The following is a 25,636-nucleotide window of genomic DNA, read 5'->3' as shown; positions in this document are numbered from 1 at the left end:
TACAGGCTTGTTAATATTTTGTCTGCGTGTCTTAGGTGTCTAATATCTGTACAATACATGCATTGCTTTCATTGCTTTTCGATTGTTTAGTGTGATGAGATCGTTGCAGTTCAAGTGGAGGGTTGAATGCCTGCTGGGTGAAGTCGCAACAAGACCAACAATTCATCTTTGAAGCAATTACACTTTAATATTGACTACATTGTGCAATCGCAGTACAGCACTAGTATGCTACCAAGCTCAAATGTGTGTTTATAACCTTTATAGGGATGCTGCAGTAGATACTGTACTGTGTTCGCTGAGGAAACCCGTCTTTGCTGCAGTAATAAATAACTTAGAGGTCTCTGCAGCCATTTTCGTGCTCTCAATTAGTCGCTCGGCTGAACAGTCATAAGAGCCACATACTGACCATCCAAAAGTCCTTGTAAGTGTTATGGTACTTTTAATGACAAATTATGTAACCATAGAAACATCTGCTGCATATTCCCCTTGAGCAACTTGTATTTGAGTTTTTACTAGTATAAAAATAAACTCAGCTCTACAGCATCAGCCCTTGGCACAATCATGATAGGCTTCCAAATAAATTCCTGTCTTGGATTCCCCAGTGCATTTGAAATAGTTCTCTTCGTGTTGAATTTTTTTTTGGTGATAGAAACGTGGATTAGCTTGTCAGTTTCTACATCTGCAGGGGGGCTCCCTCCCACCGGAGCTCCTTCGGCATCACATGAAGCAGAATATGTAATGTTGCACTGTAGCTTTGCAGGCTGGGTTACATGTCGTGATATATAGATGTTATAAAGTGTCTGCCTGAGAGCGAGGTGGAGTCTATCTAAATTATTGCTTTAGTTTGCGCTATGGTGTGATCTTTAGTGATCCCTCCCTTTTCCCCACACAAACATTTTGACACTCACTGGCTGCATCATGACAACCAAAACAAGAGCTGTACAAAAAAACAAAAAAAAAAACCTTATACTAAGATAAATAGAATAGCACTCAGTAGGGCACAGACAAGGCAGAACAATTTTGGACACATCTGTCTTTGCTTACCTAAAAAAAAAATCACGATGTAGACCACGCATTACCCGTAAAATCCTGTGGGTGGCGACAACGTACTATTTAAATGGGTGCCCACTTCCTAGTACAGCCATCTTTTTTGACAGCAGCGCCATCTGCTGGATGTGGTAGATCACTGCCCCACTTAAACCGGAATTTCCGTACATCAAAATGGGTCACTTCTTGGACCCTGTTACAACCCTTTTAAAAAGTCAAATGGGAATCATGGTTGTATTTTTGCATAGTCCTATGACGAAACTAGCAGGCTAACTAAAAAATAAATAAATAAAATACAAGTCAGAGTTTTTGTTGCAATTTGTAGGAGTGGCTGTAAGCTGCAAATATATATGCCAGGTGTACTTTACCACATTACCTTAGCTGACTTTTCCTACAACCCATCTGAGTCACGTGCTGTCGTCCTGCAAACCTGCACCTGCACTGGCATCAGTACTACACGTTTAGTGGATTTTATGCTGTTTTTCCTCAGGTGATAACAAAGAGAACCTCGCTATCACGTGACAATATGACATATTTTGCATAATGCATAATACAATACTGAATATTGAAATTAGGATCACTTTATTTAAGGGTGGACTCAAGAGTCTATAGTGTACTCACGTTATTTTTTTTATTTACAAACTATAATACCAGTTCAGTCAGTGTAATTTTATAGTTATGTGAAAGCTTCATGACTTCTTCTTTTGTGATGAAATGGCATCAAATACCTCTTTGAAAGATGTATTTGATAAGTGTCTGGCGTGTTTGCAATGTACTTGGTGTTTGTATGGTAAATTTGACGCCCTTCTGCTGCTATGTATACTTGTGTATGACGGAAAAGCTCTGTCAGTGGTGGAAAAGGGATTCTGGGAGGGCCTCAGAACTTGAAGCCATCACCCTAACAGGTGGGACAGATAATACAAGGTCGAGCAGATCCTCTGCAGAGCCAGAGCATGTGTCTAATCACTCCCCACAGGCCCAAACACTCTCATCTTGAGACATCATAAATTTTTTTTAAAAAAAATCTGCTGGACACAATCAAATGTCAGTCGGTGAGAATCAAGTCTTTATATGTTTCTTTATTAATTTACTGAATCTTACACAGCATGAACGGGGATTTGAAAGAATGCCCCCTGCTGGATCAAATGGTGTACTGTCAACGGGGATGATTGACAGCATTTGTGAATATGACGGATTGCATTGCACCGCTTAAGTACGGTTAAGCCAGTTCAGCCACTTCCTTTTGTAAAGTCTCAGAGATCCATTTTCATTCGACTCCATCTCGTTTGATCTCAAATGAATTCAAGTCGACTGAAGTTTGACCTTTTTAATATCCCGTCCCCTCAGTAGGTCGAAGAAACTCTAGCTCACTGTCACTGTTTATTGTGAACACGCTGAGTGAAGTTACATGTGAACGTATGAATCGTGTAATGTCCATCGTCTGCCTCGCTTTAAGACCATATGAGGTTCTCAAGTTTTATTATAATTGGCTTTATGTGCCTATTTATATCTATTGAGTGCATGTGCTGTCAGAACACAATTGCTCTGTGTCTGTGAAGCAACATTATTTTTATTGCATCCACCTTTGGACTTGTTGTCATAATGTATGTACCTTGACATGTCATATAACCTGGTTGCATTGTTCACATATTGTGAAAGCGACACTGACACAAATGAGATTTTCAAAATTGCTAGTATGTGGTCCTCAGTGTGTATATTCCCTGCTCACTTCCATTTGTGTGTGTAATATTATTTTGTATTCTTGAATGATGAGCTGTAGAGAAGATAAAAGGACTCTGAGAACACATCTGTTGGATCCAAAGAGTTTTGACACAAAGTGCACAGATGTGAGGAGTCAGCGTGCGTTATTTTGCGGTGAATTCACACGGGAATTTTTTGTGCAAGGTTCCAGATTAGCTCCCTGCTGCAAAGTCTGTTTTTGTTCCTCGTACTGGGAAACAAAGCGCACAGCTACTCCCATGTGCCACAAATTGGCAAAAACAAGACTTTATAAGTGTTTCCCAACCTTAACTCAGCCGAGACACATATTTTATAATACCAAGTTCTCATGGCACACCAGATGGTGGATACACACATTAAATGGACCTTGTTATCTAGAGCAAAAAGCATTTAATTATTTTTGCCTTTCACTATATGTTGCTGACATAGATAAACCTAGATGAACAAATATACATTACTATGTAAGGATGTATATGTCTGTATAGTACTATTCGATCATCAACTCAACTTTAGCATTTTATAGAACCATTCAACTGTGACAAAGTGCTGTACAGACTAATAATAATAATAATAATAATAATAATAATAATAAATCACAGTTATTAGTATTCACACCTAAGGACAATTTAGTCTTCAATAAACCTTATGATAATATATGATAAACAATAATGAATAAATGTTAATATTTAAGGTGATTGATTTGCATGCAATTGGCTGGCAACCAGTTCAGTTACCCCGCCTACTGCCCGAAGCCGGTTGGGATACAAATAAATCAAAACAGGAAAAAGATAACCAAAGATAATTCAAAGTTATAATTTATGCAAACATAGCATATTAATAAGTTTTCCTCCATGTAAGAAATAAAAAGCTGTACCATCAGGAGGCAACTCTTGGCGAGGAGGCGGAGAGTGGGCGTGGCCGCCTCCATTTTAAAGCACAATGAAGGCTGAGGTAGTTCGGCCGGGTTCCTCCTCCCTCCCTTTTTTATGCCACGTGGTATGTTCCAGCCCAGTATTTAAATCCGGTTGCTTCAAGTCTGTGCTGTTTATGCTCTACAAGCCGGCGAAATCCAGGAAGCAGCTGAGGGGCACACAGGGAGAAAGAGACAGACAGGCGAGAGGGGCTCAGCCTGAAAAGAGTGGGGGGGGGAGCCAGATCAACACCATTCTGACTGCACAACAGGAGAACCCAAAAGGAAATAGAGGGGACATTGTGCGATCCTGGCGGTCGAGCAGCATACGTTGTAGGACGGAGAATATCCTGTCTCTCCTCCGCTCTCGCTCTCGATTTGCTGTCATTCTTCTGTGTCGTGTACCGGGCCGGCGGGGGAGGGTCCATCGACTGTCCCAGGCCTAGTTAAATGTCCCAGCATCCCGCAGGAGCTCAGACCAGGCCACTGCGTCAGTAACCGTGAAAGCAGAGGAGGTATTGTAACTTGCACTCATTCATAATAACCGGTGTGTTAACATGAATACTGTTTTACAAGTTTAAGCATCTTCTTTATGGTCGACACCGAAAGTTCTTATCATTCAAGGAATGTTACACAAGCCCCAGATGAGGTGTTGGGAAACTCTTGTTGGGGTGTAATACGCTGACAGCTTGTTTTCCATCTGGGGAAGGACATATGGAAGAGGCGGCTGCGTCATGCATTTGCTCGGCTGCTCTGTTGCTATGATGCTGATCTTAGCAAAGCTTGATGGGCTTCCGTTTATTGCAGTGGGTGGACGTTCAGGGCATCTGCGGTGGTGCTGTACATTTCCCCCAGTGGCTTAATCACTTCAGAGCGTAATGAGCAGCACACATGCTGCAAGACTGTGCAGTCAGACAGTCTTTGCCATTAGAGAGAAGAGACACATTAGTGTTTTGTGGGGCAGTGTTTTTGTGTGAGCAGCTTGTAATTTGTGATGTGTACGACAGACTGTGGTCTACTGTTTCCTCATAGAGGTTTTACAGTGCTGTTTGTCAAAAAACTGACAGTAAACAAAATGACGTCCTCACTACTAACCATTCCAGTTTGCAAACAAGAGTCTCACCAGGCAAACGTCCCATTTGTTCGCCTGCAAGCTAATTTTCAAGACGAGGGCCCAAAGTGCAGGTTTATTCTCATATTTGGTTGCTAAGGAGCATCTGTGTCTTTTCTTGGCCTCTAAGGGAAGAAAGTAAAGGGAAAAATACAATCAAAGTCTTTTACACAATCAGAATTTTTGGGACGATCACATCAGGCAGTTTGAGAGGAGAACAAAACAAAACAAAACGATCATCGATTTGATAACAAGATGGTGCATTATATCTATTTAAACAAGTTTTATTCAACTGCCGCCATTTGCAGGGTACGGGAACTGGCCCAGCCCACTAATATTGAAAAGTGGAAAACCCATGTATAATTGAACGCAATTGAAATGCATAGGGGGAAAATACATTAATAATTAAACCCCCAAATTTCTGAAAAAGCACTGATCAAAATTAAATATAACATGTGCCTTATTTCACTGAGCCAGTAAATGGTGTCTATCCATCCATCCATTTTCTTAAATGATTTAGTTTATTAATGAAAGTAACACTTTACAATCACTTAAGTGTTACACAAACACTGACCTCAACAAGGATAAACTGAAAATATTTTCAGAATTCTAGTTCAATAATTGTAAATATACATTTAAAGATTCTAAATTGCATTAAAGTGGAGAAAGTCAGGTCTTTCAAAACTTAAAAATACTTTCATGTGAACAGAAAATTTCAAGAAAACAGTAAAATAAAATTAAAAAAAATGGCCTTAAATGCTATTTTCTTATGAATTTATGGGGAAAATATTGATGTTAAGCTTAAAAAGGAAAGTTGATTTGATATCAATTGTTTGATTTTTATTTGTAGTTTTATTTATTTTATTTTTTATCTAATCCTATTAAATATGTCATTAAAATACTTAATGCTTATTACTGTAAGAAAAAATCCTGAATCGTCATCCAATCTTAACTTTAAATTCAGGAGTTAAGTTCTTCCTTTTCCTATGCTTGACCCTACTCATGGGTTCATGAAAATTTGTCAAAGTACTTTGCATGATAATTGTTCTTACATAAGTAATCCTGACTTTTTTTTTTTGTTATGAATATTTGAATGAAATAGTAGAACAGGACAAGTGACAACGCAAGGGTGTGTCACTAAAGAACGTGTTTGCCTACAGACATGTGTGGCGGAAATAACATTGTTGTCGTGCTTTTTTTATTCTCAGCTTTTTGCGTCACAGCTGATAAAATGCTGTGGGCTCTCATGTCCTAGCATGACGCCGTCTGCCTCGTTGTGTACTCTTGGGTTAAAGGCCGCCGGCGACACATGGATGAGATCCACGCAGACGCAGCACATACACTCATCACGGCAACACTTTCTTGGTTGTTCTTCTCGAAATAGCCGTTGAGCAAAGTGTCACACCTTTGAGAACCGTTGATTGAATCAGTAGCCATAAGCCAATCACTACTTGCGTGGAAGTTGAGATAAGTAAGACTTCCTGTAGCGGAAGCTCTGTTTTTCTCTGCAGCGGCTAACCCTATATAATCGTATTCAAGGTTATGGCATATTTAGGCTGAACGATGTGTGACAAATAGAGGAATTTGCAGTATATTGACACCATACATTGCCAGTCCAAAGTTTGAACACTTTATCATGCTGTTGAATGAGAAACAAACCCGTTTTTACTGCAACAAACTTTGCTGCAACAAAATGTCTGAAACTGGTTGACAGGACCTTTCAGCTTGAGCGTTACGAGGGTTGTGATTGGAGAGAGCAGGAGGATGTTCAAAAATATACTGGCACAAACAACATTTTTGAGGCGAGGAGCTAGCAACACATTCACAGAACGGCCAAAGAAATGCCTCTGTTGGGACTTCGCTACGGTTTCTAGCAAGAGGAGGAAACGAAAACATTCAAGTCGCTTGGACCGGTCTGTTGAGGCGCCCCAAGCTAAACTGATGCCAAGGACGTCCTACATGTGGTGTTTACAGACCAGGCGATGTCTTTGTCCTCACAGAACTTGTCAGCGCAAACAGTGTAAAACATCCATCTTAGATTGAGATTTGGAGGCCAGTCATTCTTTATGACTACACAAACAAGTTTGTGGGCGCCTGTTGCTGGGATGGACGTGTCCCCCTGGTGCAATCACATGATGTGACAGATAAATAGTTTCAGGGTTGCTGGATTAAGAGTCATCTGCGGTGGACGGGCTGGGGGATTACTGCATGCTAAACTGAGGAGGACTCTGTGTGTGTTGACATGTTTTACGGTGTCACTGTCCTACTCATCTCTTCAGTTATAGTGAGTGAACGCATCACTTTCATTGGCTACTTAAGATTATGACTGAGGACACTATATATGTCTGAGACAAGCTTAGGGTGTTCACTAGTTTTCTTCCATTTTGTTTGCATTGGTCTGGAGTGGACGCTGCCATCTGTTTGCAGCAGGTCTAGTTAACGGAAAACTCCTCTGTCATCCTCAGGTGCTTGTACAGCCCAATCCTTTTGAATTGGGTACATTGTTTTGTTTTGTTTTTCCCCCTTAGTAATGAGTAACATTTTGGATACTTCAAATAGATTCCATGCCATATTGTAGTGGTTCTTAAGCCCTATAAAAGGCCCATCTTGTTGCTGCTATTGTCGTTTTAGCCTGATGATGGAGTTATGTGCTAGATGGCTGTTAGTCTCCTATTATAGTATTTTTGTTTGTTTTGACCAGGGCTGTCGAAATTAAAGTTTATATCAGGTATCGGTACCGATACCAGTCTTATTTTAAGGTATCGGTACTCACAGCAGTGACCGATGCTATTATCTGCGGCCCTCCTGTGGCTGTTTTATGAACAGGGACAAGAAGTTAGAAATTATATGGACACAAAGTTGCCATTCACTTCATGCAATTTTAAGGAAAAGTAATATATTGGGATACAGAGGTCTTTCTTTAAAATAATCTGTCATTTATGGGTGGGGAATTTTATTTACTATTGGTATCGGTATTTGGTACCATTATCGGCCGGAGAAAAAAGTGGTATTGAACATCCCTAATCCTGACCATGCACCATGACGTTTATGTATTCTGTACATTCAACACTCACTTTCATTTTTTTTTTTACAGGCAACGTATAATTATTCTGTTGTACCGTCGTCCCGGGCTAGAGGCAGACGGCCGGACCGAGATTTACGTCCCGGCGGAGGCCGTCTGCACCCCCCCTCCGGGCCAACGCTCATGGGAGATATGTCGGGGAGGGGGGTGGGACGGGAAACGCGGGCGGCCGTTCTCTCCAAGAGTGATCGTATATTTTGCATCCCGGGTGTCGGAGAGTCTTCGCCTGTATTCGCTTTAAAGGAGAAGTTCAACAATTCAGCATCTAGAAGGAAAAAAGTAACAGAGTGCCGGGCCGAGATTCAAGCTGTAGACAAAGAGATTTATTTGACACAGACATACAAACAAGACATATATTCTGGCCAGAAGGGATTAGAAATCCGAAGAACAAACGGAATGCACTGGTTTATAAAGCCTGCAAAGTCCATCCCCCCAAACTTTTCCTTGGGCGTAACATCGTAAGGCAGCTAACGGTATTGGACAACTACAAAATGCAGTACTGGGTGCAGTGCTATTTTTTGACCATTGGGGGCACCGTTACTCCACGTAAACTTAGGCTCGCCACCTTTGGCCTAATTTAAAGCTGACCTCTGCATGAACTTCATGGTTACGCAAGCTCATGTGTACCTTCCTGCTCATAAATCTTGCGGACAAGACATTTTTATTGCTTGCAGCTGGTGTTTGGCTCACTCACTCACATGTAGCACGTGTAGCTCACGTGTTCGGAAAACCCCTATCTCACAGAATGCCTTCAAGGCCAGCCAGAGTGCACGTGAACGGAAAGCCCCGAAATATATCTACTAGGTCAGAAGAAAGGAAAATGTGTCAGAGCAGGTTTGGGTCAAACCAAGTGGCCTTGTACAGGGATGGGGGGCATGAATCTACATAGATAACTAAAATTATATACTTCATTCCTCCCTTTCATGATGTAAACACATCATGAACAATCAATGTCAAACACGGTCCCACCTATGTGTTAATCCCAGTACATATGCGTGCATCAAAGTTCAACAATTTCGAAAAAACTGGTAATTAAATGGGATCCACTGGTAAAACACACAGAGCATAGCTATTGTAGAATTTTCTTTTGAGGCAAAAACCTGAAAATGAGGCTAAAAATGTCCAGGTGTTGATGAGGTAGGAATGTTCAAAGTTCAACTGCGGCGATCGGTGGGGCAGTAAGGGAAGTGCTTTCAATTTTCTTAGGGCAGGGCTCATGCTGCCCCAATCATCAGTCAAAATATTCAGGCCCATTCTGTACAGTCCGGCTGATTATGATTTTGTGCTGCCCGGGGCTTATTGTGCCCCATAAGAACAGTGTATTGTGAAAATGTGGTTGGTGATATCTGATTGTATCAGAAGAAGGGATGTGTCAGAGCAGATTTTGGGTCAAGCCTTTTATAAGGGGACTGCTGGATGGGGCATCAGGTGAGTGATCCTGGTGGGGGTTTGGGGAAAGCTCATCTGGGGGCGTGGCATTTCTGGCGGTGGAGGGTCTGGTCGTGGTCAAAAAGGTGTGCCTGGTGGTGGTCCTGTAGACGTTTGCTGTTTGGCGGCTACTCCTGGCTGGTTGGAGTTGAACACTTCTCAGCAGGAACTGGAGGTGATGACGGTGCAGGCGCTGAAGGGAGCGCTAGTTGAGGACCTCCGCACAGGGCTGCTGGTGGTTGCGCTGGAGGTGCCTGGGGCCCACGGCTGATTGCACCTGAGTCAGTTGAGGGCTCACAATTGGTATCACGGGCTGCTATTCGGGCCATTCAGCAGCTGCTATCACCAAGTCCCCTAGACAAAAACCAAACATGAGAACTTTTCCCAATCCGTTGAACTATGTAAAATTTTGAAAATTATATATATATATATATAAAAAAAAAAAAAATCCTTACTTACATTCAATTCCCCCTTTTGACACATACGTCATGTGTCAACACAAACGATACCAGAAGACTCCTGGTACTCAGACTGGAACCAACTTACCGTCCACAGCCCGGGATCGGCACTCACGAAAACACAGAAACTTAACCTGAAAGCACTTACTTACTTATTACACCAAAAACACATTGCAACACAAACAAAACTACAATGGTAAATAGAAATCAAACCATAAGAAGTCATTTCAGACACAGATCAGATACACAAAGCTGGAAGGTGGTTCTTGAAGATCTCTGACCTGCAAGACCAGTCTAGCATAGGACAGCACAACATGTCGGAAAAACATTGATATCGCGATATTGGCCCATGCAATGTTTAATCTGGAATTTTACGCTTTGCAGAAATTCAACCAGTCAGACACCAACTAAAAAATGCAACAACCATCCAATAGTTGATAACTGAGAGGTAATTACCCTTAAATATATAATTAGTTCGCCTATTTTGGTGCATGAAAAGAATTCTTTTAATTCTTTCAATTCTTATATCAAATTATAAAAATGTCAGTTCTTCAGATACATGTTAAAATGCTATATTCAGCAGCCATATCGCATATCACGTTATTCCAATATCGTGCAGCCCTATTAACATCCATCATAAATAAATCAACTATCAATGACAAAAAAGCAATAAAACTGTAAGAAAATCGGGGTTAGGGAAAAAACTTCACAAATCAATCATGATGAGTCTGTTGTGCTGCAGGAAAAGGGGTTAAACAACAAAACAATATAAGTCACAGTCAGTCTGTCCCCGTCAGGTCTTCATAAAGTCAATAACACTCTTAACGTCATATAAAGTCGTAACAGCTCAGAAGTGGCACAATCATCCGAAGCCACATCATTAAAATTGGGCCTTCTCCATATGACTATTTTGTCAGTCAAATGGTGCCCTTAAATTGTCACGATCATAAACAATCCTATAATCAATATTAAAGTCAAATTTTCACTAATCCGCCATTATACTCAATTAGACTAGTCAGAAAATATACAGTTACGGGTGAGAGGCAATTACTCTCATATTGTGATCACAAACACCCTTACTTGTACTAATTATCATGGCCATATTGTGCATGCAATAGTTTCCTACTCCCATAGGCGCCTGCAGCTGCTTTCTTCTTCTCATTCTCACTCTTTTTTTCTTTTTCTTTTTTTTTTTAATGCGAGTAAACAAACAAACAAACAAACAAACAAACAAACAAACAACACACTTCACAGACAAACAATCTCACAAATCACAACAGATACTCACATTCCAATACAGATAAGAATACACCCACATACAGGAGCTATAACCACAGAATTAAATCAGACATTTACACCCCACAGCTCCCCTTTCACTCATGAATATGAATACTATCCCAAATTTTTCAATATCAACCCTTTACTCATCTTCCCCACGAAGCTCTTGCAAACCTAACGTTTCACAAACTAAACTTATCCTAAGTTACTCTTTTCTAACTGTCGTCGTCACAGACTATGTAAAAAAAAAAAAAATCAATCAATTAATTTAAACAAAATGTTAACAAGGATAGCTCGAATACTCCAACTTCGTTTTCATCGTGTTTCTTCTCAGAATCACTAACAACATCAGATTTGTCCACTGTAGTGCCTTTCAATGCTGATTCAATATCATACTACTTCAGACATCTCTTATACCACTATTTTTATCCAGATACAAAATATTCACTCCAGTTTTAGTTTATTATGGTCCTCTTTTTATGCAACAATCTCTTCTAGCCAAATTATTTAACATATATCAAAAGTATACTCTACGACATTTATCTGACTATTTTACATATCTTCTTCTTTTAGCTTTTTCCTTTAGGGGCCGCTACAACGAATCAGTTGCCTCCATCTAACCCTGTTTTCTGCATCCTCTGCTCTCACGCCAACTACCTTCATATCCTCTTTAACTTCTTCCATTTGGTCTTCCTCTAAATCTCCTACCTGGCATTTAAAAGCTCATATCTTCCAATATATTCACTACTAAACTATATATAAAATTCAAACATATTCAGGTGATTTGTTTAATCCTATGTGTCTCTTTTTTTTTTTTTTTTTTTGGTTCTGTTTAGCAGTAGAAATCTTACTATATTTAATATATATATAGATTTAAAAAGTTCACCTTCAAATTCTAACTATTTTATCCATAAAGGTGTTAAAAGGGACTTATAACCTCAATCATTCAATTAAGTCTTTGCAATTTGACCTATTAATTTCAGCATATTTTTCGTCTAAGTTCTATAAGCTACAAAATATTGCTATAGTTTATCTTACTCCATTAAATAGCTGCAATGTATAAATATATTTAACACAGCTAAATCTGTATCTTCAATATATATCGGAATCACCACTATCATTAATTCCAAAAATTCCAATATTTTAACAGCTAAATCTAAATATAAAATTGAATTAGTAGTCTCTCATAGTCTAAACGATACAGCCAAATTACCTAATTAAACCAATTTTTCTTAGTTATTGCATCTCAATAAGCTACAAAAGAGTTACACGAATTTCAACACATATATCTTAACCATCCACATTTATTTTCTATTCATTCTAATAAATTGTCTTAAAATGATGATTGATTTGATCATTAAAAAAAAATTCCTTCAATATGGTAACACCATATAATCCATACCCACTTGTCTAATGCGTCCTCCCAGTGTCTCCCAACCATCGTTCAACAGTTTTGTCCTCTGAGCTTTCATGAGTGTGTCCATCCATGCTCGGGTTTTGTTTTGTCCAGCCAGTCCAGTTTTGTTCATCCAAGCTGCTCAGGATGTAACTGTAAGTCCTTTCAAAAACAGTTAATCACACATAACAGGTGTTCATCATTGTCCTGTGTGTGACGTTGTGCCCCCCTACACAACAAAAGTCCTCCTTTGTTCCAGAGTTTTTCCAGACTGGAGTCACTCTTCCATTGTTCCATTTATGAAGAGATTTGGTCGACACCAGGATTTGCATCTTTCAATGGCCAAGGACTTGTACAATGTTCACATATAGGGACAAAAATAAAAAAATTGTAGGCTTACTCTTACAATAAAACTTTTCATTATGGATGACCAAGATATACTTGTCATTAAATATTACATTATTATATATTTTTTAGCATTTCTAGTGCTGTAGGTTAAAGTGTGAACTAATTAAATAATCACAAAAAATTATCAGATTTGTCACATTATGACAGATGTCTACGTCAAAGTTAGCGCATATTATGTTTAAATAATAAACACAACTACATGCATTAACCGTAAAGCATTTAATATATATTTTGGTATAACTTTGACATTCAGATCATTTGTTTATGTCAAAACATTGGAGACATTTTTTCTCTTTTTCATTTATTATTTTGGATTTGTAAAAATAAATCACCGAATAAAAAAAATAAGCGTGTATAGTGGATCAAAAATGTTAAAGACATCCTTATAACACGAGACTTTCAAAAATTAACACATAACGGGTGCTCTTCAAATTTGGCAGGCGGAAAAAATCTAATAAAAAAAAAACTCCTTAATTAAGTGATAAATTGGGATCAATCCAAACTAAATTTAATCGACTTTATCAAAATATAATTGTTTGACAGCCCTAGTCATCTCCATCAAGTCTATCAATCTAATGCTATATTTTCTTTATATTATTTTCCCTGCTATTTAACTTAACCTCCTCTCAATTCATTTGGTTCAGCACCTATTATCCTTCAAAGCGACTCCTGTAAAATTCATCATTAATAATTTCTAAATATATACTCAAGCATAACCTATCATTTCTTTATGCAATGGCTATGTATATATTTATTTATTTTTTATGCCTTCTTAGTCCCCTCATATTTTTCAAGATGCTATTATATCTACACTTACTCTTCTCATAAACTTCTACACACAGACTATTCCTTCCATAGATTATATATTCATTGGATTCAAACATCCTCGTTTCCCATCTCCCACTTCTGTACCATTCCTATTACCATCAACTCTGACCTTTCACACATACACACACATACACCTTCTGCTGTCCCCCTTCCCTCCGCCTTTCTCTCTCTCTCTCTCTCTCCGCCTCTCTGCCTCTCTTTCTTTCTCCGCCTCTCTCTCTCTCTCTCTCTCTCTCTCTCTCTCCGCATCTCTCTCTCTCCGCCTCTCTCTCTCTCTCTCTTTCTTTCTCCGCCTCTCTCTCTCTCTCTCTCCGCCTCTCTCTCTCCGCCTCTCTCTCTCTCTCTCTCTCTCTCTCTCTCTCTCCGCCTCTCTCTCTCTCCGCCTCTCTCTCTCTCTCTCTCTCTCCGCCTCTCTCTCTCTCTCCGCCTCTCTCTCTCTCTCCGCCTCATATCATTCCTCACTTACGTTACAAATATTACTCTTAAGATTCCCCATTTTGGACCCTATCAATATCTAAAATTTAAAAGTACATTTTTTTTTTTTTTTTCACATCTTCAATTTAATTTATACAATCAAATTAAACCATTTGGACAATCATCTATCAAAAAGACTACCACAATGGACAAATCTTTGTTTCATTTTACTTAATTTCTACAAAGCCTCTCATAAATCTTCAAAACGGCATCCAACTAACATTTCACATTATTTATCTTTCCTTTCCTATAGCTGTCCTCTCTCCCTTTTATTTTCACCGTCAACATTTTTCTTTTGTTTACCGGATAAGCCTAGAATCAAAATTACACACCAACAGTCCACATCAGCGACTAATCCTCTTCCTCCTACCCACTCCCCAAAAACAGTTAGCCTACAAAAGAAAAGAAATTTAAATCAAAGGAACAAAAGCACAAACACAACAATTTAAACATCTCCATCCAACTTGCAACGCAACCCACAAAACAATTCACAATGTGATTCACAAATCTTTTTTCGACACTATTCCCACTAACACACCTTCCTTCCTTAACATGAACTGCTCAATACCAGCTACTCAGAAAAACACGCTTCAGTCTTTCACCAACCTGGCTCACACACACACGCATCGACCTTTTAACCTCCTCGCCCCTCACCCCGTGCCATGCACACTGATCTCTCCCCTTTGCACACTTTCCCTCAATTTTGCTCAAACGCCATTATGCAACACTATGCAATTTACTTCCAACTATCAACTTTTTACTTGATTGTCCGTCCTGGACAATTCACCTTTTATACAAAAGTCCGCTGCCTGCCAGCGGTGCATGTTTTTTAAGCACAGACCAAAAGATACTACAACAATAGTTCATCTTGAACTAGCCTCGTCCTGAGGTGTTATAGTCAGAAATACAGCAATCTTAATGACCCAAACCTTCCTGGCTGGGGACACTGCTTAGACATGAAAAAAATAAGGTCTTCCTCGACCTCCTGAATTGCACCAATCCTTGGTGTAATCCTTACACACAATATACTCCTTAGCCTGCTCTGAGGCCGAAAAACATAGGGTCACCTTAACCCGATTATCACAGAGAGTCCGCCTAGGACTAACAAATATACCAATACAACATCACAGAGAGTCCACCTAGGACTCACAAATATAACAATATAACTTTTTCTGGCCACCCTTTGGCCTTTAACGTCCACCTGGACGACCCGTCCTGGGATTTTTAAAACAACACATCAAAAAAACGGTCCGTCGTGGACTTACCCTTTGCGTCCTGCAAACGATCCACACTATCGGCTCATCTTAAACAGTTTTATCTGTTCATCTTGAACAGAACATTCACACTGTCGACTTATCTTAAGCCGTGCTCGTAACAAGAGCATAAATTGCCCTCCCTGGGCACTTCGTCTTAAAAAAAAGTTTTTCCTAAACCCTTTTTATGACGGGAGACCTCTAACAACACGAAGACAAACAATATAGCCATCCATCCACTAAAGCTTTTAGACAAAATACGCATGCATTGTGTACATCTTAAATCCGGCCCTACACATTACAATCTTAATTTAATACAGTCAATGCATAACTCTTATATATATAACTATTAAAATTATATATATATATATATATATATATATATATATATATATATATATATATATATATATATATATATTTTTTTTTAAATCTAATTATACTCATCTTTAATCCTGTTCTTTTCCGGTTCTTTTAAATCCTGGTCACGGGCACCAAAATGTTGTACCGTCGTCCCGGGCTAGAGGCAGACGGCCGGACCGAGATTTACGTCCCGGCGGAGGCCGTCTGCACCCCCCCTCCGGGCCAACGCTCATGGGAGATATGTCGGGGAGGGGGGTGGGACGGGAAACGCGGGCGGCCGTTCTCTCCAAGAGTGATCGTATATTTTGCATCCCGGGTGTCGGAGAGTCTTCGCCTGTATTCGCTTTAAAGGAGAAGTTCAACAATTCAGCATCTAGAAGGAAAAAAGTAACAGAGTGCCGGGCCGAGATTCAAGCTGTAGACAAAGAGATTTATTTGACACAGACATACAAACAAGACATATATTCTGGCCAGAAGGGATTAGAAATCCGAAGAACAAACGGAATGCACTGGTTTATAAAGCCTGCAAAGTCCATCCCCCCAAACTTTTCCTTGGGCGTAACATCGTAAGGCAGCTAACGGTATTGGACAACTACAAAATGCAGTACTGGGTGCAGTGCTATTTTTTGACCATTGGGGGCACCGTTACTCCACGTAAACTTAGGCTCGCCACCTTTGGCCTAATTTAAAGCTGACCTCTGCATGAACTTCATGGTTACGCAAGCTCATGTGTACCTTCCTGCTCATAAATCTTGCGGACAAGACATTTTTATTGCTTGCAGCTGGTGTTTGGCTCACTCACTCACATGTAGCACGTGTAGCTCACGTGTTCGGAAAACCCCTATCTCACAGAATGCCTTCAAGGCCAGCCAGAGTGCACGTGAACGGAAAGCCCCGAAATATATCTACTAGGTCAGAAGAAAGGAAAATGTGTCAGAGCAGGTTTGGGTCAAACCAAGTGGCCTTGTACAGGGATGGGGGGCATGAATCTACATAGATAACTAAAATTATATACTTCAATTCCATGTTTCAATAATAAGAAAAATAGTTTGAATAAGAATATGACTATTATCGCATTAAAGCATTCATTCATTATCAGTCACTTAGGCAGGAGGTGGTGAGCAAATACGGTTGGAGGTGGCCGCCTCTGAATTTTGTACACAGGAAAAACCCTGATATTAGTTGTAGTATTAGTCTTTGGTGTGTCATCTCAGAGCAAAATAGGCTGCTCAAGTTCTCACCTTCTGAAGTGTGCTGCTTGTGAGCGCAACTCAACCTGGAAGCAAGAAGTTTTAAGAATTGTTTCACAAATAAACCTGGGAGCGAGATGTTCTGAGAATTGTTTCGATGAGAGAAAAAAGATGGACTGTGAAGCTGAGTCCATTTTGATTGATTTGTTTAACAGTTGTATTTTACAGAAGTATTCTATTCAAGGATCAAAGAAAGCTATTGGAACAATCTTTGAGGATACTTTCCATTTTATGATTTAACATTAATTCCAAGATTTTACTCAAGTAAATAATTGTTACAGGCTTTAAAGAAAAAAGTAGAAACGTGATTTAAAAAAAAAAAAATTAAATCACTTGACAACACTAGTTTTGATTGAACACTTGCACTATTTACAGTATTTTGCACAGTGGGGAAAAGGAAACGAGACTCAAATTTTAGCTTACTAAAAGGACAATTGACCATCAAACACACTGGAGTCTTGGTTCTACCACAAGTATATCCTTTTCTATCTGTGTCCAAGATTGTGCAGTTGTTTGTTTTGTCTGCTGTTGTGTTGAAGCATAATGTCTCTATTTCAGCTGTTTCAACTTCAGACTGAAGTGATTAAAGTGATTGATGTCATTGTTTGTTTTAACCATGGTCTGGAACCCCCCCACATGTGGCTTATGTGTATCTACACCCCATTAGTCTGCGCAGTTTTATTTACCCTCACTGACCAAAACATTGGACACGCAGCGTGCGCATTTTCACGTGATCTAACAAAATAGCTCCATCCATTAAAGTCCTTCCTTTACAAAGACTATAATCCTTTGGCGTCTGTATGGTAATGTCAGTAATTTAACAATAACAAGCAAGTTCTTTTGCACTGGCTGTTTAATTAAAAGCACTCTACCCCACCGCCTCTACTGTAATCAGTGACCAGTGAATCTGGTGTGCCTACAGATCTGTGTGGTGTGTCAGGGTCCAAACCCCTCCGGCCCCAACGTTCCCTCCCAGGCACCCCCGTTTCTTTGAAGAACTTTCCGGTTGACCTACGCACCTCCATGGAAGAGAAGTACAAAGAAATTGCAGAGGTGAGAATGAATCCGCCAAGTGTTCATTTATGGCTGTGTTCATTCATTTATTTATTTTTTATGGTGGGAATAAAGTTATAGAATTACAGGACAAAAGTTGTAATCACGATAGTAAATCAAATTGATTTCAGAATGATGTTTATATATTACATTAATAAAGTCAAAATCATATGAGAAAATTTTTTAACATAAATGTGCACTAGGCATGGGCTGTTTACCAGTTTGGAGGTTTAGCGTGATTTTAAAAAGTCAAGGCTTCAAAAACTGCTCATAGTGGCTGTCACCATAAGGGTGACAGAACCTGATTGGCTGCTTGCAGAGTTGAAGAGGGGGCGGGACAAAAGAGACATTGCAAACATTTTTGCTCTGTTAATTTATGTGCTTTGTCTTAAAAAAAAAAAAAATGCTAAACATTTTTATATGGTGCCAGCAGTACTAGTTAGCCCCAAGGACAATATGAGTAGCCTGCAGATGTGTTCTAAAAATAGCTCACCAGTGATGTGGCACTGTGACTTACTATGAAGAATTAAAACAGAAAAAGTATTTTCTGTACTAAATAAAACAAACAAAAATTTAAAATTAACTTAATTAATTACATTAAAAATTAAACAAAAAAAGAAATAGATTGGGATTTTTTTTAATTACTTAGCTGAATACTGTTTCTTTTTTTTTTTTTTTCTTTTTTTAGATAGTTTTAGAGCTTTAATTTTAATACTGTGATATTTTTGTCCATAGTAGTTATCATACCGTAAGCATCTAATATTACCCTATGCCAAATGTGTACCTCTTTAAAACACATTTTGCGATATTGCTGATAATACACCAGAGAAAAATCAGAAATTGATGTAGATTGTTTGATTTAGACTCAAGTGGAAATTTTGAACGTTATGCTCATAATTTTGCGAAATTCTGCATCTAGATGACACTTGAGCTTCTTAAACCTACACAGATCTTAAACTCTCTGCAACATTGTCTTTGCCAATGATAAATGATTTAGCCTTGGCAGAGATCTTTTCCGTTCTTGTTTATTTTGACTCGCAAACGTGACCCCAGATGTTTCCCACGTTGACGCCTGTGTTTTTGGCGCTGCCGCCAGGAGCTGTTCACGCGCAGCATGGCAGAAAGTGAGATGCGCACCGCCCCCTATGAGTTCCCAGAGGACAGCCCCATCGAGCAGCTGGAGGAGCGTCGGCACCGTCTCGAGAGGCAGATCAGCCAGGATATTAAGTGAGGAACTTCAAGCACGCGTACAAACTTTGTATATTCTTCGATTATGACGCACAAAGTGTTTGCTTTCACTTGTGCTTACTCGCTTGGACACACAACACATAAAGAGATGGGTTGGCGCTATGTGCATCACTAATCTGATGATTTGGGTGATCACGTCTCTGACAATCACCTTGATTACATAAATGCTCAAATGCTTTAGGCAGCCTATGTGTGTGTGTGGGCGTAGCGCATACACCATTGTTCACTGTCTGTACGTGTGCTTAACCTCTAATCTGTCCCTCGCCGCCCTCCCTTTTACACGCTTCCCCGCGCTGCCGCCTCTCACGGCAAGGCTTGAACCCGAGATCTTGCTCCGCGCCAAACAGGACTTCATGAAAATCGACAGTGCCGCAGACCTCGAGTGAGTGCGCGCTGCTTCTCCCCTTTGTGATTTTGCTCTTCGATTTCAATGCCTCAGTGAGTCCCGACCAATGCGGTTCTCGTGTGACGACAGATCATCAGATGTGCTCCGTGAGAATCAACCAGTTTCACATAATTCAACAGTTTACTGAAGTATCTTAACTCATTTGCTCCCATAAACGTATAAATGTGTTTTTTAAAAATGTTTTAAGTGTCCCAAAGACGTATTTATACGTTTTTTTTTTGTTTTGGTTTTTTTTAATGCTAGAGCATACAGACAGAAGGCTTTAATGCAGCCTCGCAACTGCAAAGAACGCTTGCAGAAATGGTAGTTATTACACAAACGGCCAGCAGGTGGCAGCAGAGCAAAGGCGATCAACCAGGGCCATGTTGAAATTGAGCTCAATTACTCACAATTCTAAATAGATTTATGAAAAATGATTAAACTTAGCGATATTCTAATGCTAATTGCTGCAAAATGGAAACTGATAGAATTATATATATTTTTCCCTGATGAAAGAAGAGACTTTAATCTTTCTTTTGATAGGTTCCATGTTTTTATAGCAATAGAACACAATATTCTGTGGGCCTTTGCAAAATCAGTCAAAATCCAGTAAAACAGCCGGGAGCGAACAGGATTGCTTCTGTGAAAATGGCTGGGAGTGAATGAGTTAAAAGTGATTATAAAAAAGAAAATTGACACAGCCAGAGATTACTTTAGCAATGTTCCTATTTTTATGCAGTGGTATAAAACCCCACCGACTTATTTTTAAACTCACAACTGCCCTTTCTGCCACTATTAAGGTTAATGAAGGAGAAGAGTGTTGATGCCGTTGATAATGGCATTAAGGAGCGGGAAATGTCAATGGAGAGAGAGTATCAGCGGGTTTCAATATCTGGAGAGGAAAAATGCGGGGTGAGGAAGTGTTTTTTTTTTTTTTTTTTTTTTTTTTTAAAGAAAAAACCCCAATAAGGAATTCTGAAGATTTTATCCAGCTACCCCTACTCTCCAAATCTTTCTTTAAATCTCCTCAGGTGCCCTTCACTGACCTGGTTGATGCTGCCAAGTGTGTGGTGAAGGCTTTGTTCATTCGGGAGAAGTACATAAACAGGTCTTTGCAGTCCTTTTTCAAGACCACAGCTCACGCCTTGCAGGACCTTGGCTTGAAGCTGCTGGACTTGGGAATCTACGACAAATTCCCCGAGACCCCCGTCGACGCTGGTAACGCATGCATTCACTGACTGTGACAGGGAGGAAATATTGTTTAGCGCGTGTTTGTGTCACATGCCGTAACATTTTGCTTGAACGCTTCGAGCTTTTAATGAGCTTTGACATCGTTTGATATGCTTATGGAATGTCATTCACGGTGAGGGGAGAGTCAAGACGTGATGATTCTCAATGACGTTAGGTTTTTTGGGTTCTCGGTGGTGTCAAAATGTGCTGTGTACTGTGTAATCAACTCTCGTGGATGTTGCATTTCATTCTGAAATATGGGACAAATCTGCTCATTCAAACTGTAGCCATATGACCTAATTTCTTTTTACCTAATCTAGTCTCATCAGACCACATGATCCTTTGTTGTTGTTCCAGAGTCCATTCTTTATGCTCCCTAGCAAATTGAAGCCTTTTCCTCCCCATTAGCCTCGCTGATGTTTTTTTTTTTTTTTTTTTTTTTTTAGAATATGCTCTTTTCTTTGAATATGGTCAGATTTATTTATTTATTTATTTTTATTTATTTTTTAGTATATTTTGTTTGATTTTCCCGGGGGGGGGGTTTTTTCTCAATTTTTTTCCCCAGTTTTTATAGAAAACGTATATTGAATAATCAGCATGTAAAGATCTTTTGGGGTCTGTTTATAAATCTTTATTATTATCATTATGTATTTATTATTATTATGTATTTATTATTATTATTTTTTTAAAATCTTCATCAGCATTTTTTTTCCAAATTAAAAATCAGCATTTTTATTAATTAAATAATAATAATAATAATAAAAAAATCACCAAAAATCTCGAAGCCAGCTGGAATAGGCTCCAGCGCCGCCGCGACCCTTGTGAGGAATAAGCGGTCACGAAAATAGATGGATGGATCACCAAATTTTTTAGGAGAGATAGCGATAATTTAGTTATTTATTAATAATAATATTCTAATTTATTAAGGTGCCACTTAGAGATTGGTCACGACACGATTCCCCATCCCTGATTTGGTAAATAAATGCTGCCTTCATATATTCATAATAAAGTTTGTTACTCATTATAATTGTGTGCAATCATTGCAAAAAAATCCATAATTCCTCCATTGCGTCAAGATTTTTTCTTTAGGCTCCACCAACATGTGAAACAAAATGAGAGCGATCCCAAAATAAGCCATGTTGTTTTTGCATGATTAGATCATTTCAATGAGATATTTTGACAAGCAAGTTCTGTGTTATGGTTTTGAACATAATACATAATACATGTCAGCATCTGAGATGATACAACTTCTCTAGATTTTTCTTTTCTTTTCTTTTTTTTTGTACAGATGCCCCCGTCCACCCACCCGTTTCTGAGACACACCCTTACGACAATCTGGACCCCAAAAGTCTGCCTTCAGATACGGAATACGGTTGCAAGATGGTAGATGGCGTAATGCACGTTTTTACCAAGAAGAACACCATGGACAAGTATGTGTCTTCTTTTAAATGGAAAACGATGTTCCAACAGTGTTCTAACATTGACCATCATATCTTCATACTTTCAGAAGTACCCTATTAGACCTGCCTTACCCTGACCTGAAAGAATATATAGCAGACATGAATGTAATGATGGCCCTCATCATTAACGGCCCCGTGTAAGTATTAGCACATTTATTTCTTTATTTTTGTTCAGTTCAATTTTCAGCTTTAGGATTTTCATATCAAGGGGTATGTAACTATGAGCTCAACTGTAATTTCATTCTAGTAGAGGTGGTCCAGACTCTATATTGAACAGTATGAAATAAAATACATATTTTTGTAATATATATTAAGTGGGCGTTATCTTATTTTGAAATGACTTGGTCAGAACCATCAAAAAGCCCAAAACGGGTCACAATAATGCCTAACGGTTAAGTGATGTAATTATAGCTAGTATAATTAAGTTCTGTAAGTTTAACTCTCCTTATTTACACAAATATGGTTCCTTGCCCTTTGAAGGACTACCAACTGTTTCCCCCCCATATGTTCAAACAGGAAATCTTTTTGCTACCGACGCCTACAGTATTTAAGCTCCAAATATCAAATGCACATCCTCCTAAATGAGATGAAGGAGCTGGCAGCCCAGAAGAAAGTTCCTCATAGAGACTTTTACAACATACGCAAAGTAAGATCCATCAAACCATGCTGGCTAAACAACAATAAATCAAACTTTAACCAAATGACTGATGCTTTGCTGTATTTTTTCTGTTGTCATTTTAATATTGAATCATTAAATGTATGACTCCAGGTAGATACACACATACACGCGTCATCCTGCATGAACCAGAAGCACCTGCTGCGCTTCATCAAGAGGGCCATGAAAAAATACCCCGAGGAGATTGTTCACATTGAGCGCGGCCGGGGTCAAACGCTCAAGGAGGTGTTCGAGACGATGAACCTGACGGCTTTCGACTTGAGCGTGGACACGCTTGACATGCATGCGGTGAGGAATCGGAGCAAGGAGGACCAAATATCAAACCGTGTTGGGGAAATGATAATGAACTGGATTGTTTGTTTTTACAGGATCGCAACACATTCCATCGCTTTGACAAGTTCAATGCCAAATACAACCCCATCGGAGAATCCATCCTCAGAGAGATATTCATCAAAACTGACAATCACGTTGAGGGGAAATACTTTGCACACATAGTCAAGGTTTGCATGAAGAAACTTCTGGTGGCTTCAATTGCTAATTTGAACATGCAGTTTTGTGATTTGTAGTAAATTAGTCCCTTCGACTTTTAAATTTGAACACGCTATCAACAAACTGCTACAAGATTCCGAATAATTTAGGATTTTGCTTGTGCAGGAGGTTATGTTTGACCTTGAGGAGAGCAAGTACCAGAACTCGGAGCTGCGGCTGTCCATCTACGGCCGTTCCGGAGACGAATGGGATAAGCTAGCCAAGTGGGCTGTCAAGCATCGGGTGTATTCCGATAACGTGCGCTGGCTCATCCAGGTGCCCCGACTTTTGTAAGTAACACTTGAATTACAGAAGAACTCATTCACAATTGGTGTAACTACCGTTTTTGAAAGTAAACATTTGTTGCTGATACATATTAACCCATTCATTGCCATTGACTGCTATAGACGTCAAATTATCCATTTTAACTGGGATGGCAGTGAATGAGTTAAGATTGGTAGAGGTCTGCAGTTTTATGTAGTTGTAGTCCTTTTTTAATTCTTTTTTTTTTTTTTTTTTTTTTTTTTTTTTAAACAAATTAATACAACAAATTTTCTTACCCCACAGTGATGTGTATCACACAAAGAAGCAACTGGCTAATTTCCAGGAGATGCTGGAGAACATCTTCCTGCCGCTTTTTGAAGTCACCATCAACCCTCAAAGTCATCCTGAGCTGCATCTCTTCCTGGAGCACGTGAGGACTCATTCCAAATTCATCGCCGTGATTCGAACCTCTCCAGACTAATATGCTGCGGGGCGTTCCTCGTATACAGGTGGTCGGCTTCGACAGCGTGGATGACGAGTCCAAACCTGAGCACCACATTTTTAATCTGGACAGTCCTCTGCCAGCCAATTGGAGAGAGGAGGACAACCCGCCCTACTCGTACTACCTCTACTACACCTACGCCAACATGACCGTGCTCAACCACTTGCGCAGGTGACGTTCTGCCCACATGCTAAGAACATCAACAATCAACAGCATCTATATAATTTTTACAATCTGTCTAAAACAGGAGGCGCGGCTTTCATACGTTTGTGCTGCGACCTCACTGTGGCGAGGCCGGGCCAATCCACCACCTGGTGTCAGGTTTCATGCTATCAGAGAACATCTCCCATGGTCTGCTGCTCAGAAAGGTACCACACCTGTCTAAAGGTGCACTATTCGTACACTGATATGTGGAATTTATGCCTTGCTGTAAATTAAGGTTCGCTGTGCCAAATAATCAGTCAAACCAGGGGTCTGCAACCTGCGGTTCTGGAGCCATATGTGGCTCTTTTGTCCCTCTCCTGCCTTCACTCTAAAACAAATAGTGCAATAGTGATTTTTTTTTTTTTTTTAAACGTATTTTAATTTTTTTAGATAAAATATTCTTTAAATGTATTGATTTACATAAAAAATGAATAATTAAATATTTTAAAAATGTGCAAATTTTTGAAACTGTCAGGAGAGACGAAAGGTAGATGAAAATGTTTTAAAAATGTCCAAAAAAGTAACCATAAAATTTCCAAAAAGGAAGAGGAAAAGCATAAAATTACCATATAATGTACATTGCCATTGCCAGAAATGTCAGAGAATTAAATAAAAAAGGCAGAAAAGAGAACAGTTAAAAAGTATCGATAGTGTCCAAAAACAAAAGAAGAAATCCTGAAAATTACCATAAAATGTCCACAAATTTGACAAAAATGTCAGACGAAAATGTAAAAAAAAAAAAAAATAGTCATAACTTGTCCAAAAAAGGAGGAGAGGCAGAAATTACCATATGTCTATAAAATTGCCAAAAATGTCAGAAATTTGACAGAAAGGCAAAAAATCTAAAAATGTGAAAAACGAACCATGAAAAAAAGTAGATTTTTTTTTTTTTTATTATTCATTTATTTGACCTAAAAAAATAAAAAACTTTTAACATTAAAGGTTGCTGATCCCTGGGAGAAACCAATTGAATGATATTAGCTCTTTTAAAATTGGCCAATATTTTTGCTGAATTATGTTTTTAAATCACATTACAGCATAAGGCAAAAATAATTGCCAT

General features: G+C 39.1%; 1 protein-coding gene and 1 long non-coding RNA gene across 6 annotated transcripts in view; one reads left to right on the top strand and one right to left on the bottom strand.

Annotated features, from left to right (window-relative positions):
* Positions 1-25,636, top strand: part of ampd2a (adenosine monophosphate deaminase 2a) — a 35,102-nt gene that overhangs the window by 4,833 nt on the left and 4,633 nt on the right. For 4 of the 5 annotated variants that reach the window (XM_077529021.1, XM_077529020.1, XM_077529019.1 and 1 more), the window contains 14 exons: positions 17,949-18,079; positions 19,176-19,306; positions 19,641-19,709; positions 20,513-20,624; positions 20,744-20,930; positions 22,231-22,372; positions 22,450-22,539; positions 22,919-23,048; positions 23,172-23,366; positions 23,447-23,578; positions 23,733-23,896; positions 24,174-24,300; positions 24,380-24,543; positions 24,620-24,740. In XM_077529021.1, coding sequence (XP_077385147.1) covers positions 17,949-18,079; positions 19,176-19,306; positions 19,641-19,709; positions 20,513-20,624; positions 20,744-20,930; positions 22,231-22,372; positions 22,450-22,539; positions 22,919-23,048; positions 23,172-23,366; positions 23,447-23,578; positions 23,733-23,896; positions 24,174-24,300; positions 24,380-24,543; positions 24,620-24,740 — 1,895 coding nt within the window. Of the gene's footprint in view, positions 1-3,780; positions 4,213-17,948; positions 18,080-19,175; positions 19,307-19,640; positions 19,710-20,512; positions 20,625-20,743; positions 20,931-22,230; positions 22,373-22,449; positions 22,540-22,918; positions 23,049-23,171; positions 23,367-23,446; positions 23,579-23,732; positions 23,897-24,173; positions 24,301-24,379; positions 24,544-24,619; positions 24,741-25,636 lie in introns of those variants that run through there. The other variant, XM_077529023.1, reaches the window with a different exon arrangement.
* Positions 8,192-11,791, bottom strand: LOC144024234 (uncharacterized). Its single transcript, XR_013284708.1, has 2 exons — positions 9,778-11,791; positions 8,192-9,672 (listed from the first exon to the last, which is right to left on the bottom strand). It is a non-coding gene; the product is annotated as an uncharacterized LOC144024234 (long non-coding RNA).

The sequence above is a fragment of the Festucalex cinctus genome, chromosome 8 (genome assembly GCF_051991245.1).
Source record: "Festucalex cinctus isolate MCC-2025b chromosome 8, RoL_Fcin_1.0, whole genome shotgun sequence".
NCBI classification, from domain to species: Eukaryota; Metazoa; Chordata; class Actinopteri; order Syngnathiformes; family Syngnathidae; genus Festucalex; species Festucalex cinctus.
Note: the sequence above shows the minus strand (reverse complement) of the source record. Positions and strands in the feature narration are given on the sequence as shown.